We start from the raw sequence: 19,467 nt of genomic DNA on the forward strand, positions 1-19,467 counted from the left end.
ATTACTGTTTCCATGCTATATGTTTGCGGGTTGTTTGCCTGACTTCTTCACAAGAGGTGCTCCAGTACCTTCTGAGCTCTCCAAGAGCTAAGCACGCTGACCTTTAAAATTCCAGGCTTTAAGCCCTGCTGGTTGGCAAAAGCCATGAAATTGCTTTTTGCTTTCCAAGTCAACTACTGTGGGGATTCATTTTCCCCATGCACTCCTCTGTGTGTGAGTTTGTCTCTAGCCCTTCTTAGCAACTGTGGCTCCCTCCCCAACATAGCAGCCACCATCCAATCCATTTCTCTCCCAAACCCTGTCACTGCACTACGTAGCTTCCTTGTTGTGGCCTCTTCTCTACCTTTAGTTGTGGGATTTGTTCTGCCAGTCTTCAGGTCAATTTCTGGGATATTTAGGATGATTTGATGGTAATCTAGTTATATTCATGGGATGAGGTGAGCATAGTCGTACTCCATTGGCATTTTTCTTTTCTCTTTAACTTTTTAAGGAAAAAAAGAGACCAAAATATTTGTTATTTTTCCCCAGTAGTATTTCACCAAGAAGATACAATTGCCATAGAAAATATTTATGCATTTTTATATAGAGTTTTATGTAGATTATTAGGAAGTACAATTGCTAGCAATTGGCAGTACTCTATTGATTTAAATGTTAAAATCAGAATTTGGAGGACATATTTTATGCTATTTTATTTTGTTAATTGTGACAAAAGTTAGTAATATGTTTTGAATTTTAAAAATCAGTATATTATTAGTATATTTTAATATTAAAAACTCAAGAAAGGAAATAAAGTAAAAGGATAACAATGATTTCAGCCATGTTGTAGGATTCCAGGAACTTTTTAAAAAAACTTTTCTGTGTTTTCTAAATTTCATTAATAGACTTTTTACATGTGATCTTAGCCAAAAGGCAGAGCAGTGATACATTAATAGACTTTTTAATAATTAAATATTGATAGGTTTTTTCCTCCCAAATAATAAAAAACAAAATATATAAGTTTATGGCCAAATTAAGTAATTTGACCTTATGCCCATCTCTGCATTTTGGTGATGTATGGATTTTTTTTTTTTTTAATTAACAAAAATAAGAAAAACAAGTTTAAGGAATTTTCCAGGACTTTAAGGAAGTGATAAAATTTTTCTGTTCACAAATTTACCCTTCTTCTGTTTGTTATTTCTGTATGTGTGCTTGATGAATTTAAAGGTTATACTATTTGATTTTTGTTTGAAGTCTTTGTCATATATTCTATATTCCTGATTTGTAAGTTACTTACACATATGTAAAGTTTTTTTAACTACAGAAATAATTCATATTTTGGAAGGTGAAACTTAGTCATAGATTTTATTTTATTTTTTAAGTTTATTTATTTTGAGAGAGTGTGTGTGCACATGAGCAGGGGAGAAGCAGAGAGAAGGGCAGAGAGAGAGGGATGAGTGGAGAGAGAGAATCTCAAGATGCAGATCATGACCTGAGCCGAAATCAAGAATCAGACCCTTAATTGACTGAGCTACCCAGGTACCACCCAAAGATAGCGTTTCTGGGTGGGCACAATATTTTCTGAACCCTTTTATTTACATACTACTTTTCTCAGTTTTTGCTACAGAGAAACCTAATAATCCTAATTTTTTATTTTCCTTCCAAAAATTTTTATATAGGTATAGATATATCTATATCTTTATGACTTGATGTCCATCTTGAGAAATTTCATTGGTTTTTTAAGTGTTTTAATAATCCTCATCATTTTAAGGATAGGTTTTATTTGTCACTTTACAACAAATCTTTGATGAAAGGACTTTTTTCTGGTAGTATTTTCTGTAATATTTTCTTTCTAATGGAGGTATGTTTGATACTTGAGCATTCAGTGAAGGTTGACCAGCAGTACTGTTTGTAATTGAAATTTTGAGTCATGTTCTACCAATGGTTGATTTCTGATAGAAACCTCTAGATAACTTCCTTTTGACACTCTTTGCGTGTATTCTAAATGTTTTGCTCAAATTTTCTAGGAAGATTAAAATCTTTTATAGCTGAAGAGTGCTCCCTTGAGAAAAAAACCCTTGGGAAATAAATAAATCTCATTAGAAGCATTGCTACAATAAAATAAATGAAAATTGTGCATTTTTCAGTGAAATACCTGTCATTCATTTTACAGGAGATAGTTGTAATCATTGGATGTATTTTAGTGATGCAACCAAAACAAAAAATGGATGGGCCAACGAATTGTTACATGAATTTGAGTGCAACGTTGAAATGCTTAAGCAGGCTGTAAAGGATCATAATGTAGGTTCACCTCCTAAATCCCCAACACATGCCTCTCCCCAGCACACACAAACAGGTATTTTACCTATAACAACATTATGGCATTCCCCTGATAGTGTGTGTGTGTGTGTGTGTGTGTGTGTGTGTGATCATGATAGGATATTTTCTGTAAATTTTCTGTAAAATTTAATTAATGTCTAAAAATTCTGCACCTTCTTCAGACCATAGGCTTATGGACCAAAAGCACTTTTTAAATTGACATGACCAATAAGAGTAATACCCCGTTAGAATGTTTGAGATTGTTAAATGGCTGATAGGTCTCTCTTTTTAACAAGAATTTCTGGTAAAAGTTATTGTATAAGAAAATCTTAAATGTGGTATATGACTCATGTTTAAGGAATAATCACACAAAAGAATAATCATTATAATAACAAATTCCGGCATCAGTTTATATATAAAGTATTTTCACATATATTATTTTGTTTGACAAATTAGAGTTCATGTGTATTTCTAGTAGCTGTCTTAACAAAAAAGTGATTGTTAAAAATCATTTGCCATAAATTGAAAGTTTTTTTCTTATTTCCCACAGAGAAAGACTCGGCTCTGAAAGGGACTTCCAGATCACCTTCAGTATTATCTCAGCAGTCCAAAGCTAAGTTAATGTCTAGTTCTGTTGTGGTTAGACTTGCAGATTTCAATATATACCAGGTATGACTCATTTTTAATTAAATCTTATGATAAAACATCTTCTGCAAGCAACTCATATTTTGTTTTAAATGTTTATTTATTTATTTTGAGAGAGAGTGGGGCAGGGGCAGAGAGAGAGGGAGAGAGAGAATCCCAAGTAGGCTCCATGCTGTCAGCACAGAGACTGAGGTGAGGCTTAATCCCACAACTGTGAGATCATGACCTGAGCCAAACTCTTAAATGACTAAGCCACCCAGATGCCCCTGCAAGCAACTATTATAAACTACTGCCACTCTTTTATTTAAAAACATCTTGGCCAGTTTTGTGACATGGCTAAATTAGACAGGATAGAAGATATCCATTCATTAATTTTTGTTTATATGGTTATACAGAATTAACCAAACTGTGAGGTCAAGAGCATAGTTCTCCAGTCTGCCAAATCTGCACAAGACTTCTCACAGCAACTGTTTGGGAGTCTCCCCTAAGCCACCTTCAGATTCAAGAATTCATTGGAATAAATAATAGAATTCACTGAAATAAGTTATGCTAAGAAGCACATTTATACTAAGAATTACATATATTACAGGGAAGGATATAAATTGGATTCAGCCATAGGAAGAGAACCTGGATTGGGCTAAGAGGGTTCCAAATGTGGAACTTCCTTGTCCTCAGGGCACAAAGAACAATATACATGAAGTATACATAACAATATACATGAAGTATTACCCTCATAGATGAACTCAGTTGTTGTTAGATACCAGGTGACCCAAAGCCTCCAGTCTCTGAAGTCTACTAAGACTATCAAGTATGGCCAACCTCACTCTTAGTCATCACTGTAAGCATAAACTGTCAGTTGTCCCAGGGATCTACCATGAATAGGGAATTCTAAGAATTTAGAATTACTTCCCAGAAGCAGGAACAAAGGCCAGACCTCTCTTAGGAGATCAAATTCCTTATTACACAATGCTCTTAGTGGAAGAAAGTAAAATATTTTTTTGCCTTATTGAACTGAGTATTGGCTATCTTGTGAACATAATTTCATGGCTAAGAATTCTGTCCATTATATTGTTCAGGCTGTAATCATACAATATGGTATAATATTACAGTCCTTGAGACCAACATAATAGACTATAACATTCTTTAAAAATAAACAATTTCAGATAACATGTTATCATTTATTAATTGTTCTGGTTTATTTTGATGAGTCTGTGGCTTTGAGACTTAGTTTTATCTGAAAATTTTTTATTTTACTCAGTGGTTTTCAACTGGGGTTGATTTTATACCCTAGGGGACATTTGGCAATGTCTGATGACATCTTTGGTTGTCACAACTGGAGGAGGTTGTTGCTGACAAGTAGTGGGTAGAGACCAGTGATGCTGCTAAACATTGTGACAATGCACTGCACATTGTTAGCAGTGCCAAAACCAAGAATCATCTGGCCCCAAATGTCAGTAATGCCAATTTTGAGAAGCCTTGATTACGCATTATTTTCTTATTGTACAATGGCTTCTTGTTTTACATTCCATATATAATGCATCTTATTTGAAGCTAGAAGATGTAAATAAATTCATATAGAAAGAGCAGAGGTGAATCACCCATAATCCCAAGTAGTTGAGGGTGAAATAAAGTAAAGAAATCCCACATACACAGGGCACCTTGATGGCTCAGTCAGTTGAGTGTCGGACTTCAGCTCAGGTCATGATCTCACAGTTTGTGAGTTTGAGCCCTGTGTTGGGCTCTGTGCTATCCGTTCAGAGCCTGGAGCCTGCTTCAGATTTTGTGTCTGCCCGCCCCCCCTCCGCTCCCCCCGCCCACTCACATTCTGTCTCTTTTCTCTCTCAAAAGTAAATAAATATTAAAAAAAAAAAAAAAATCCCACATATACAAATACACCAGAACAAAACAAATAAAAATAACTGAAAGAAAATAGTATGTTTATATCAATTTGAATAACCTTTTAACTATTGAAGGAAAAAGGAAGTAAGCTATTGTCTATTAAAATAAGTTGATACTTTGAGGTGAAAAGGATTTGTTTCCACATATGCAAAGAAAAACTTCTTAATTAGATAATGCAAGGAACTGACTTAAATTTATAAAGTCTATACAAGGTTTCAAAGATTTTATTAGCAGTTTATACAAGAGAAATATTCTACTTCATATGAGAAATATACATGTTTGTTGAATGAATGAAAAAAGTTAACCTTGAGATACATACCTGAATATATACTAAACAAGTACAAATAAATGAAATTGATAAAACTATTGGTTGAACTTTGGGGGAAATTAGTATATACATTTTTTATGTAAATTCACCATTTTCAGGGGAGAGTGAAAAAGTGTAACAAGAACCTTAAAACTCGTAGTCTTTTTAGAAGACAGTAAGTGAGGGGTGCCTGGGTGTCTCAGTTGGTTGGGTGTCCGACTTCAGGTCAGGTTATGATCTTTCCGTCCATGAGTTCAAGCCCCGCATCAGGCTCTGTGCTGATAGCTCAGAACCTGAAGTCCCCTTTCTCTCTGCCTCTCCCCCACTCATGCTCTGTCTCTCTCATAAATAAATAAACAAACAAACATTAGAAAAAACCAAGTGATCAAACTATTTGACAGAAGAATTTGTAGTTATTTTTAGGTTAATCTTTAATGTAAAATATGCATAACATGAAATTTACCATTTCAGCCATTTTTTAAAATTGAGGTATAATTGACATGTAACATTATTAGTTTCAAGCATACAATGTAATGACTTGATAACATTTTAGCTATTTTTGATTGTGCATTCATTCTCATTGTTTATTCACACAGTTGTACAACCATCACCATTATCTATTTCTGTAATTTTTTTATTATCCCAGACTAAAACTCTGTATATAGCTAACTTTTTCATGATAATAAATTATGGTAACAAATTACTGTAAAATACCTACCAGGGAAGCAGTCTATTCTTGAGGACTTGGATCTGTGTCCTGACTCTCCCATTTACTTACTTCTGTAATAGAAATACTCTGATATTTTAAGGCTTACAATAATAAGTTTGCAAGGACCTTACTAAAGAGTTGATTTTGTAACTGATAATACTTCAAAGGGGCTATAGGTTTTCTGAATAGTTGATTGGTGTTATTAAAAATAATTTAATTTGAAGTTAAATATGTAATAAAGTTTGCATTGCAAATTAACCATTAATTAATTATTTGAAGTACTTTTAGGAGTTTGAAGTGATGCCCATGTGGCATAAATTGTTGGGAAAGAGCTTTATTCAGTGTTACTTCAATATACTTAATTATTTTTTCAGGTCTCTACAGCAGAACAGTGTCGTTCTTCCCCCAAAAGTATGATTTCTTGCAATAAGAAATCCCTGTATCTTCCACAAGAAATGTCAGCTGTTTATATAGAATTTACAGAATATTACTATCCAGACGGAAAGGATTTTCCAAGTAAGAGAGTTTCCTGTTTTGTTATTATTTGTCCATTACTTGGAAAGTTGTTTTTTGTTTTTTGGTTTTTTTTGCTGTTTTCAACTTTTATAAATGTGAAAAAAAGAAACAAAAGCCCATTGTTCTTTACACTTGTTCTCATTGTTTTTAGCATATAACTCTATATAGCATTTCTTACATGTTCTTACTGTTTGTTCATATTTTTTTTTCTCTCACTAGCTTGTAGCATCCTTAATGTTGGGAATCATGTAGTAGTCATGCTTCATTTTATCCCTGAGGCTTGACTCATTTCTTTACTAGTAGCTGTTTGTTAAATGAAAGAATTTACGAAAGTTAGTTTTTTTGTAGAATAAGGTCATTTTTTCCATTAGTCAAAACCTATTTATATTTCAGCTATATAAAACTCTATATTTCTTTGAAAAATTAATAATGCATTTATTCTTTTAGCTATAGAGAATTTTTTTGGCTGTTTTATGCACAAATGTATATTTTGGACAACTTTGGCACTTGTCTTTACTTTGAACATTGAATTACATGAATTTTGATTTGTAAGCTATTTTGGGGTCCTAAAGTGAAAATGATTATGCATTTGTGTTCTTTGAATGCTAAATTTCTATGCGATTATCTGAGTTCATCTCATAGTTTTTCAAAATAAAATTGGCCTTTGTTTATATGGTATCTTTTCTTTAACTGTTTAATTATTTAATCCTTGTTTGTGCCAAAGTTTTGGGATCTAATTCTCACCATCTTCATGCTTTTCAGCAGTCTTTTGTGTATTTCTTGTTTATCCTTTCTACCTTCCTGACCAAAACAGTGAGAAAATTAAAAAAGGTTAAGACATTTGCTTAGCACCTTAGTAAAATGGCACAGCTGAGATGTGGGTCTTCTAAATCAGAATTCATGTGTCTTCCCCCCAGGCTGCAGCTATATTACACTGCCTTCCCATAATATTCACAACCATTTGTCTGTAACTGGAGAATCCCATTGTTTCCAGTCCTCCTTGCTCCTTACAAATAAGTGTTTTCCTTAAGTAATGCATCACTGAGTTACTAATTCTCCAGAATGAAGACTAGTTTCCAAGATTTCTGATTTCTAATCTAGGTTTATTTATTTCTATCATTTTTATTAACACGTGCCATAGGAATTGTAATCTTATTCTATAATATATATTTTTTCTGATAAAAACATTAAATTCCTTACAGCAATTTAAAGCCTAGCCCCCTAGATACTTAGGAATGGAATTGCTAGGTTATGTTTAACTGTGTTTAATTTAACTTTTCACTATGAAAATTTTCAAACATATACAAAGGTACAGGGATCCATTTTCAGTCCTTACATTTCATCTCTTTGTTAAGCAACCCAACTTTATAAAAATATAACTTTTAAAATAATTGTAAATGTAATATATGTTATGTTATTTAAAAAAAGAATATACCAAAAATAAAAAACTGGCCACGAGTCTACAGTTTAGAGACAACTTCTGCTAAAACATAAATGTATGAATTTGTTAGGGCTGCCATAACAAAGCACCACCAACTGGGTGATTTAAACAAAAGACATTCATTTCTTCATAATTTTGGAGGTTGGAAGTTCTAGATCAAGTGTCAGCAGGGTTGTTTCTTCAGAGAATTCTTTTTTTTGTTTTTATTTACTTTTGAGACAGAGTGAGACAGAGCATGAGCAGGGGAGGGGCAGAGAGAGGGGGAGACACAGAATCTGAAGCGGGCTCCAGGCTCTGAGCCGCCAGCACAGAGCCCGACGTGGGGCTCGAACTCACGGAGTGTGAGATCATGACCTGAGCTGAAGTCGGACGCTCAACCGACTGAGCCACCCAGGCGCCCCTCTTCAGAGAATTCTTATTGGCTTGTGGATGGCTGTTTTTTCACGTGGTCTTTGCTCTGTGTGTGTTTCCTAATGATGCTGATCATACTATATATACTAGGGCCCACTCATATGAACTCATTTTTACTATAATTGCCTCTTTAAAAGCTCTGTCTTCAAATACAGTCATATTCTGAGGTACCCTGGGTTAGCATACCAATTTTGAGGGGACAGTTGAGACCATAACAGTAAGTATAGTATTGCTCGTCCTGTTTTTAATGTATGTGTTTCTTTTGCATATTTGATTTACATCCTGTACCCTTCTTTTAAGTTCTTTTTTTTTTTTTTTCAAGTTTGAGAGAGAGCAAGTGTGAGTGAGAGAAAGTAAGTGGGGGAGGGGCAGAGAGAGAAGCAGAGAATCTAAAGCAGCCTCTGTGTGGTCAGCGGGAGCTGACACAGAGCTCTATCCCATAAATCAGTAGATCATGACCTGAGCCAAGATCAAGAGTTTGGACACTTAACCAACTGAGCCACCTACACGCCCCTACATCGTTTCCCTTTGATGATATGAGCATATTCCAGGTTTCTACAGGTTTATTTAAGTGTCTTTAATAACCATGTAATAATCTATTTCATAAGTAGACCCCTGTTGGAAACTACTTGTAGTACTTGTACTACTATGTGTAGATTTTTCTACCGCTTAGTGTACCAGTTTCTTCCTCTGTCCCAGATCTCCACAGCCCGGATTCTTCTTTCCTTCTGTGTTATAGCTTTGGGGACTACATTTGCTCTCTAGTCCTCTCCGTAGCTGTCATCATCACTCATTTTATACTTGAGAGGCCTTCTTTTTCCTTCCTTCCAGAGTATGATGTGATCTCTTCAACACCCCACTTCCTTTCAATTTCCAAATATAAGCACTGCCACATCCCAATTGGATGTCTCTGTTAGACTTGAGTTACATTTTTCTACCTTTGTGTCTGTGTTGAGTAAAAATCTATAGACATTTTATTATTTTTGTGCTTAACACCATACACAAAATATTGTTGGCATTCAGTGAATCTTTCCTGGAAGAATATGAATGAATGAGTGCAAAAAAAATCCTATTTAGGACATAGTTATAATGCTGTCTTTCTAATGATATCCTATACCTTGGATTTATTTTCCTTAAATTATTGTTGTCTAAAAAATCTAGATATACATGCTATTTGCTTTACTAGAAGTGAGTAGGTTTGAATGTTTGGGATAGATTTTTTATCAAGATGCTCTGAAAACAATAATGGTTTTTATAGTATAAACAAAAGGATTTAAGAAAGAGGTGTATACTCTAATTGTGAATATTAGTTTAATATAAATTAGCACTAAAACACTTATCCAACCCCCAGGCATTCTAATATTTGAGGAGAGCTATGAAAAAGGAGTATATTCCTTTTATTATCTAGTAGATAGTTGAATTTTTACTTTGCACCAAGCGCTATTCTAGGGTTAGGATTAAGTGGAGAATAAAACTGCATGGCCCCTCCTCCCAAAGGAGACCTGCCTATTCACCACTTTCATAAGAAATTAGTCATTAGACTCGGTTCTCTTATTTTAGAGGATTCAGATTATCATTCAAGTAGGAAAAGTCCTTACAGATACTAGGAAGAGAGATCTAAACGTTGTTTCCTATTTATAGATAGTTTTAGAATAAACAATATATTTTTCAGTTAGTGAAGCATAGAAAAATGTTTTTTGTCTGTCTAAATGTATTCATTATCATCCACATGTGTCACTTTAATTTTGTAAATAAAATTTCAAAACTTATTATCTTAATTTAAAAAGAATAAAAGTTAAAAATGTTTTTTCTCAGGGAAGATTTAGACTATCTGCTCATTAAAAATCTTTAAAATTTTTTTTCTCCACAGTTCCATCTCCCAACCTTTATAGCCAACTGAATGCACTACAGTTTACCGTGGATGAAAGAAGTATTCTATGGTTAAATCAATTTCTTTTGGATTTAAAACAGAGTCTTAATCAATTTATGGCTGTATACAAGTTGAATGACAATTCAAAATCTGATGAGCATGTTGATATTCGAATTGATGGCTTAATGCTAAAGGTACCATATACACAAGTGACTGTGATAACAAAACCATTTTTAGAGAAGAAAAGTTAACATCGTAATTTCCAGGATTTAAGATGGGTGTTCAAATATAAATCAACTTAATTGTAATCTTAATTTTGATTTTGAAATTTTAATTTTAATTTTGATTTTCAGTTTAAAAAGCCTTAAGAGACTGTTTTTCCCCCTTCTTTCTCTATCTTCCATTTAACCTGTTTCATTTTGTCACTGCTCATCCATTTGGAGGTAAGCAGAAATAACATTTAAATCAGTATTTTTTCCCCTACTTCCTACCGGAGTTGATAAAATTTTTCTTTTAAAGTGGAAATTAATACAGTGAAACTTATAAATTAGATCTGGGTTTTATTTGTTCACAGTTATTCTGTTATTGATATCCAAAGATAATAGAAATTTGCTTTGTATTACAACCAAGTAGTTGATAATCTGAATCCCAAGGATATTTAAACTTTAAAGGTGCGAGGTTTTTTGTTTTGTTTTTTATGCACACTTTATCTATCTATCTATTTATTTATTTATTTTTATGAAATTTATTGTCAAATTGGTTTCCATACAACACCCAGTGCTCATCCCAAAAAATGCCCTCTTCAATACCCATCACCCACCCTCCCCTCCCTCCCACTCCCCATCAACCCTCAGTTTGTTCTCAGTTTTTAAGAGTCTCTTATGCTTTGGCTCTCTCCCACTCTAACCTCTCGTTTTGTTTTTTAAAAAAACAACAGCTACTATAGTGTAGTAAATAGAGTAAGACTTGGATGAAAAATTTCAGTTTCTGGATCTATTGGTGATACTCTAAATTTCTATACCTTTAATTTCTTCTGTGTAAAATGGGGTTATTCATAAATGTTAAAATTTCATTGCAGAAATGTTTTAAAGATTTTCTTAAAAATCTTACTATGTTCAATTATAAAAAGATGAATTTTATAAAATCACGATTATACTTTAAGACAGTTGTATAATCTCTATATTTTCTCAATATGCACAGTTTTAAAACCAGTATTTTAAGGACTAAAAAAAACATATTTTAAGGACTGAGAGTAATTATTTCTGAAAAATTAGTAAATAGTTTGACCTATATGCTTAAGTTGATTTTCTTAATAGTTTTATCTGAGAAAAGTGATTCTAATGGCATCTATCCAGTCATTCCATCCAGTCATCCCCCACATCTCTTGGATTTAAAATATCTTTGTTTCAGATTCTGTGTCTCCCTCCCCCATTCATGCTCTGTCTCTCTCTGTCTCAGAAATAAACGTTAAAAAAAAAAATTTTTAAATATCTTAACAAAAAGTTCTTTTTTCCAAACTTAACACTTAATTCTCAAGGCATAGTAAGCTTTTAGTAATATTGCTTTAGTTTTAATTTTGTTTAAAGTTGTTCTTTTCTTAGTGGTTAGTTAAGTCCTTTTTACTTGGTTTAATAAAAAGATTTGTGGGGAGAGAGTTTGTATATTATGTTTGGATAAGAAAGTAGTGTTTTGGTGGGATATACCAAAAAGAATTCCTGAGCTAAGTTATATTCTTGATTATTTTATCTTCAAGATGTATGGATTTGTAAGTTAGACTAGATTAATGTTTTTTCTCTTATAGTTTGTCATTCCTTCTGAAATGAAATCTGAATGTCATCAAGATCAACCACGTGCAGTTTCTATTCAGAGTTCTGAAATGATTGCCACAAATACAAGGCACTGTCCAAACTGTCGACATTCTGATCTAGAAGCTTTGTTTCAAGACTTTAAAGATTGTGATTTTTTCAGTAAAGCATATACCAGCTTTCCCAAATCTGGTGACAATTTTAATCTGTTGCATTCAATCTTCCAGAGACATGCTCATGAACAAGATACTAAAATGCATGAAGTTTATAAAGGAAATATTATTCCCAAGTTGAATAAACACACTCTCAAAACTTCTGCTGCCACAGATGTTTGGGCTGTGTACTTTTCTCAATTTTGGATAGATTATGAAGGGATGAAAAGTGGAAAAGGGCGGCCAATAAATTTTATAGACTCTTTCCCTCTTTCCATCTGGATTTGCCAACCAACAAGGTATGCCCTGTCACAAAAAGAGCTGCAGACTTGTAATCAGGTATCTCTAAATACATCACAAAGTGAATCTAGTGATCTGACTGGACGATTGAAGCGGAAGAAGCTCTTGAAAGAGTATTATAGTACAGAATCTGAGCCCTTGACAAATGGTAGTCCAAAATCTTCAGATACATTTTTAAGATTTTCCTCTTCATCATCAGATGCAGATGTTCATGTCCTGGTTCACATTCATAAACATGTCAGTATGCAGATCAATCACTACCAGTATCTGCTCTTGCTTTTCCTCCACGAGTCACTCATTTTGCTTTTGGAGAACTTAAGAAAAGATGTAGAAGCTGTGACTGGCGCTCCTCCTAGTCAGACATCCATTTGCATTGGAATTTTACTTAAAAGTGCAGAAGTGGCTCTTTTGCTACATCCAGTGGATCAAGGAAATACTCTTAAGTCTCCTGTCACTGAAAGTGTGAGCCCAATGGTTCCTGATTATTTGCCTACAGAAAATGGAGAATGTTTGTCTTCAAAAAGGAGGCAAGTTAGTAGTGGTATAAATCAAATCAGAAGTGTAACTGTTAATCACATGTCAGACAACAGATCTATGAGTGTTGACCTTAGCCATGTCCCTTCGAAGGATCCTTTGCTTTTTAAATCAGCTAGTGATACAAATCTGCAAAAAGGTATTTCTTTTCTTGATTATTTATCAGATAAAAATTTAGGGAAAATAAGTGAAGATGAAAGTAGTGGAATTGTGTGCAAAAGTGGATCAGGAGAAATTGGATCAGAAACAAGTGACAAAAAGGATTCTTTGTATACAAATTCAAATAGTGTCTTAAACTACAGAGAAGATTCAAGTTTGCTGTCCTTTGATAATGATGGTAATCAAAACATACTTTCAAATAATTTAACTACTAGAGGACATGAAACCATAGAGTCAGTCTTTAAAGCTGAAGATTTGCTTCCAGAAACAGTTTCACTCTCTGAGAACCTAGAAATCAATCAAGAAGAAGCACCCACGGTTAGAACACTTAAATCACAGTCATCTTTCAGGTAACAACATACTATTGGAATTTGGGGGTTTTTGGTTTTCTGGGCGTATGTATGTGGTGGGGGGCATATTTTGTTTTTGGACAGAAAACCTCCTGACAAAATATGACATCAGAGTTAACACATAGAAGAATAGGTTTTATGTGATGTGTTTCTAATAATTTTGTCAACAGTGGAAAGCCTAAGGAACGGATTCCACCCAACCTGGCTCCACTCTGTGTTTCTTATAAGAACATGAAAAGAAGCCCCTCACAGACCTCATTGGACACCATTTCACTTGACAGTATGATATTGGAAGAACAGTTGTTAGAAAGTGATGGAAGTGATACTCATATATTTTTGGAAAAAGGTAAAGCAATACAAGTTTAATAATTCATATTAAATAATCAAATCTTAGGAGCGTTCAAGGGTTAACTGTATAATAACTTAAAACAAACTGTGTTTTGTATGACTTGGGCTTTTCTAATCCACTGTTTCTAATAATCCACTTTTATGGTATTTTTAAAAGATACTGATCTATGATGGGCACAAAATTTTTTTAAGATTGTCTTTTTCCACAGAGTTTGAGAAATAATGAAATACAGCACACTGAAAAATTAAGGCAGGTAGGTAAGAACAGAGGGTGATCACATTGATTGTAGTGACATTAACTTCAGGTAGGAGATAATTAGAAGTGGTACTGAAAGGGGAAATGAAGTGGTTGGACTGGGGTTATTCAAAGTAGGACGGCAGAGAGGGAGGCATAGCTGGCTGACCAGGAACCTGCTACGCCAGCACCACACCAGCAATGTGAAGGCTGTGCTCAGTGTTTTTGAGTTCTTTTCATACTACATTTAGGGCTTTAGTATCTCTAACATTTTATTGTGGACGTTATTTCTTATTATTTGCTAAACTAACTACAATTTAATTTTTCTTTGCTTATAGTCTTTTAAACAAGCCTTTGCTTGAGAAAGATTTGAAGGATAGCCCTTTTTGGTTAGATAAATTTAACATTGTTGGATCGTTTGTATAAGACTGATTTTAATTTGTTAGTTAACTTTTTTATTATTTCAGGTATTAAAAAGAACTCAACTACGAATTACCAGAGCCTAACGGAGAGTGCAAATGCCAGTGCAAATCTACAGAATTTTGGTGAAACCTCTCCAGATGCCATCAGTACAAATTCAGAGGGTGCTCAAGAAAATCAAGACCTGGTAATCATTTCACAGAGATTCTATGAAGAGAAATGCCACCACTTTTATTTCAGATAAATATGTACAGATTTTATGACATAATTATGTAAAGTAAATTGCCATAGTAGTGAGTGACTCACTTTGCTCGTTCTACTCTTGACACTTCTCCCTTCCCTCTTACTGAATTGTTTTTCTCTGAATTTCATTTTTCTAAATCTGTTTTTTTTCGTACTGTGGAGGGGAGGTTTTACCTTTTGACCTTTATGTAGTTGCATTTAAATACACTTTGAAAACAAGTTTGATGGTTGATGGTAGTCAGTCCTTCTGAGGAACTTTCTACAAAAGAAATATGTTTCTGGTTTGTTACAAGTCCTTTCCACCCAGTGAAATATTCTTACAGATGACTTAGAAAATATGGTCAGCTTTCAGTGAAAATAATTTCACACAGAAATGTTATCTGTGTGACCTAAAAAAATTCATCTCTTGACTGAATAGGAAGAAAGGAAGCTGAAGTTTGTTACTGTAATGTAATAACCAGGTTTTGTTGATCACAAGTATATTATTGGTTTTATTAGGTCGCTATTGTATTTTTAGAGATTTTAGTAGTTTCCTGTGTCATTTCTTAAATTTTGTTTTGAATTACTTGGTATGCTAATATTATTTATGCAATCATTATTAGATGTCAGTTGTGGTGTTTAAAATTACTGGTGTTAATGGGGAAATTGACATCCGAGGGGAAGATATGGAAATCTGTCTTCAAGTGGACCAAGTGACACCAGATCAGTTAGGCAATATCAGTCTTCGACATTACCTCTGTAATCGTCCAATAGGTAAGACTTTAATATGATTTAAATTTGTTGTGTTTTTTACATATAACTCCTCAGCAGTTCTGTCTTTGGTATAAATGAATTCAAGGAAAATTACATTTATTTATAATAATGTGAGAGATTTGTTTTCTTAGCTTACCTTATTTTCATAAAGTATTTTGATTGTTGAGATGTAATGTGTTGAGGATGTATTCTCTAATTTCTTTTTGTTTCTTTTGTTAAGTGCCATCGTTTTTAGTCTTCTCATTCTTTGAGATAATAGGTTTAAGAAAACAGAGGTCTTTTCTGTATGAAAAGAATAATAAAGTAATCCTAGAATGTCAAACTTAGCTCTATGCTAGAATAAATGTCAATTTTTACATTCCATTATCTTGCTTGTAAGCAAACATTTCCTGAGTCTGACATGATACCTGGTGTTTGGCAAAATTGTATGTCATGTTCTTACGGTCCTTCATTCTAACATCAACACATTCATCTGAACGTAGGGGGATAGGAACAACAAAACATGCAGTGTATAAAGAGGAAACCACATAAAACTATCCCTTTTTCAAAGTTTATATGGAGTTACCACTCATGGTTTTCAGTCATTTGAAGAAATTAACTTATTAGAATAGTTCTATTAAGCATTTAAAATCACATTGTTCAGGGGCGCCTGGGTGGCTCAGTCGGTTAAGCATCCAACTTCGGCTCAGGTCATGATCTCGCGGTCTGTGAGTTCGAGCCCCGCGTCGGGCTCTGTGCTGACAGCTCAGAGCCTGGAGCCTGCTTCGGATTCTGTGTGTGTCTCTCTTTCTCTGGCCCTCCCCCGTTCATGCTCTGTCTCTCTCTGTCTCAAAAATAAATAAAAAACCGTTAAAAAAATTTAAATAAAATAAAATGACATTGTTCAAATTTTTAATTCTTTTAAAAAGCCACTGAGCTGTAAATATTTTTCTTTGCTATATATATAGAATGCTGTATCTGATACATAACATGTTGAAATACATAGTCCTGCATGGTATCAAATAAGTATACTATCACCTCACATCCTGGGAATTGCAGGTAAATGTGCCATTTGTCTTTAAATCAGCATCATAGAAAAAAAATTGTCTCCAGGCGTTTTTCTATGTATAGGCCTTGCAGTTTACAATGTATCTGTTAAGAAATTTCAAGAATTTCTTGTTGGCAAGTATCAATCCCAAAAGCATGCAAAATAGTGGAAGCTAAATATACAATTGGAAAGGTTTCATAGTGGGCAAAAAACCAAAATTTCAAAACATAGACCCTGTTCTATTCCCAAATCCAAAACAGTTTTCAAATTGTACACTCTTAAAATTATTTCCAGTTGCTCAATTGTTTTTACTTATTTTTATGTGTCAGTTAGTACCATGTCCTATTAATTTGTTTCATGTTGTTCCTTACTGAAATCATTTTGAAATGTCCTGTATGTATGGATCATATAGTCAGTGCTAGTATCTTATTTTTCTCAACTGCCTCAGTTGTTTAAAGATAAAAAACAAGAAGGAAGCAGGGCGTCTGGATGGCTTAGTTGGTTGAGCTTCTGACTTCAGCTCAGGTCATGATCTCACGGTTTGTGAGTTCGAGCCCCATGTCGGGCTCTGTGCTGACAGCTTGGAGCCTGCAGCCTGCTTCGGATTCTGTGTCTCCCTCTCTCTCTGACCCTCCCTTGTTCATGCTCACTCTCTGTCTCAAAAACATATAAACATTAAAAAAATTTTTTTTCTAAAAAACAAGAAGGAAGAAAGCAAAGGAAAAGGAAGGAGCAAGGGGAAATGAAATAAAAGGAAAAGGAGAAAAAACTAGTTTAGCTTGAACATTTAAAACATTAATAAACCATGCGAAAAAAGATTGACCTACAGTTTGTATCTGCTGTCACTTAGAAATTGCAAAGTTGTTTTTGATTTTGTTTTTGTTTTTCTATAATGTGTGGATTTTGGAGTCCTTTAGTAGGAAGACCTTAATATAATAATTTCATGGCATAAGAGGTAGAAGAGAGGAGTGAGTTTTGACTAGTGAAGATTTTGTTTTGTTTTATCTCTGCTCCAAATAAATATTCTTTTTGTTTGAAATTATTTCTGGCTCTCAGCTCCTTAGACTGAGTAGGTAATCTCTCTCTCATTCTGTGTGTGTGTGTGTGTGTGTGTGTGTGTGTGTAGATACGTGGATAAACAGATGAAAGGCAAAACAAAGTCACATTTACAAAGTTGTTTCTAATTGTCCTTATTATTAAATAGACGAGTTAATAAACTCTTATTTTTCTTGATATAGGAAAGAACACTAACCATTATCAATTTGTGGCTTTTGCCTTTTATTTAATAAGAAAATCTTCTTAATTATTTAAAGAATGCTTTAGAATTTTATTTGAACTCTTCCTGTATATTACTTATTTATTTTGAATGTTGATTTGTAGTACTAACATTGATTAAACATTATCCTGTACCTGAAATAAAGTTACAAAAACAACTCTCCACTTTGAATTGTGTATGGAGATCTATCCTTGATGTATAAATATGGGTATGTTTATTTTCTTACATCCCCTCCCCCTCACAAATATGTATAAATTTGGCCTTTATAAGACTAAAGGATTCACATCCATGCTGAGGGAAAATAAACACTCCATCATGAATTTAATTAGTAGGTCTTTCTACAAGGACCCATGAGACTGGTGACTTCGATATTTCAATAGTCTGACTTTTCCAGAACAGTTAGTTTTTTGTTTTTTTTTTTAATTCATCGGTTCTGTAAATTGTGAAACTGATCACATTTTTCTCTTTGCTGCTAGGAAGTTCATTTTTGGTTCACCTGTGACACAGAAAAAGTAAATAATGTGTTTGGAGTCATTAATCTTACTGCCCATCCTTACCTTTTTTCTTCTGTCCTTTTCCATTGCTTACTTATTTTTCATATGATTATACCATGAACATTTTGCCTCTTTTTGGAGCTAGGTAATGTAATATAAACAAAATAGTTACTGTGAGGGTAGGTTCACTTAAGTGGTCATACTGAAAACTTTTGTTTTTTAAAATCAGATTTTCTGTGAGTCTTTATTGAAATGATAAAATTTGTTTTTGAATTTAGTATTTATCTCAGCCAACTCAAAATCTTTTTTGGAACAAGGCCAAGGCATAAATACATGTATACTATATTTATATATATGTATAAATCAGTATAAACATAAATGTAATATATATCTCCCTTGCTTTAATTTCAGTTTTAAAATTGTTTTCTAATAGAGACATTTTATTGAGGTCTTGTCTACTTACTTTTCTAATTATATAAGGACCCAATTTTAATGAGGAAGGTACAGAACTTCAGGTTTTTGTTACTTCTTAAGAAATGGCTTAAGTGTCGCTTTAAGTGTCATGACTGTTTATCACATTTGTCTGTTACATTATAAATCAATAGATAGGTACACACTCAGACATTCTAAGTATCTTAGGTATGCATCATATCAGATTTATATCATGGTATATGTTTTCATGGCACCAAAACATTAGAAAATATAGATAAGTCAACAGAAGTGCCATGGAAGGTCTATAAAAATTGAAGGGCTGTGTATGGTATATTGTATATGTACTGTAAATATCATGTAAATGAAAGATAAATATTAAAACTTTAAGATATTATTGCTTTAACATTATACAAAGTGACAATAATGTCTGATGACAAATAATTGAGAGTTTTTGAATAGTGCTACAAGTTATGATTTTTATGTGTTCTTTTTCCATAGGTTCGGATCATAAATCTGTAATTCATTCCAAATCCTCTCCTGAGATTACTCTGAGATTTGAGAGTGGGCCTGGTGCTGTAATACACTCTTTGCTTGCAGAAAAAAATGGATTTTTGCAATGCCATATAGAAAACTTTAGCACAGAGTTTTTTACATCTTCGCTTACTAATATTCAACATTTTTTGGAAGATGAAACTGTTGCAACCGTGATGCCAATGAAGATACAAGTTTCTAACACAAAAATAAATTTAAAAGTATGTTAATAACTATTTATATATTTTCGTGTTGTGAATGTTCACTTTGCCGACTGGGACTTTAATTCATGCTTAAGAATGTGTCTTCTCTATA

General features: G+C 33.5%; 1 protein-coding gene across 2 annotated transcripts in view; it reads left to right on the plus strand.

Moving 5' to 3' along the window:
• Positions 1-19,467, plus strand: part of BLTP3B (bridge-like lipid transfer protein family member 3B) — a 111,548-nt gene that overhangs the window by 68,858 nt on the left and 23,223 nt on the right. For both annotated transcript variants that reach the window (XM_019446548.2, XM_019446547.2), the window contains 9 exons: positions 2,150-2,332; positions 2,846-2,964; positions 6,230-6,371; positions 10,094-10,287; positions 11,895-13,393; positions 13,564-13,739; positions 14,444-14,583; positions 15,242-15,392; positions 19,120-19,373. In XM_019446548.2, the coding sequence (XP_019302093.2) occupies positions 2,150-2,332; positions 2,846-2,964; positions 6,230-6,371; positions 10,094-10,287; positions 11,895-13,393; positions 13,564-13,739; positions 14,444-14,583; positions 15,242-15,392; positions 19,120-19,373 (2,858 nt within the window). The remainder of the gene's footprint in view (positions 1-2,149; positions 2,333-2,845; positions 2,965-6,229; positions 6,372-10,093; positions 10,288-11,894; positions 13,394-13,563; positions 13,740-14,443; positions 14,584-15,241; positions 15,393-19,119; positions 19,374-19,467) is intronic.

The sequence above is a fragment of the Panthera pardus genome, unplaced genomic scaffold, assembly GCF_024362965.1.
Source record: "Panthera pardus isolate Hobbes unplaced genomic scaffold, ASM2436296v1 HiC_scaffold_6, whole genome shotgun sequence".
Classification (NCBI taxonomy): domain Eukaryota; kingdom Metazoa; phylum Chordata; class Mammalia; order Carnivora; family Felidae; genus Panthera; species Panthera pardus.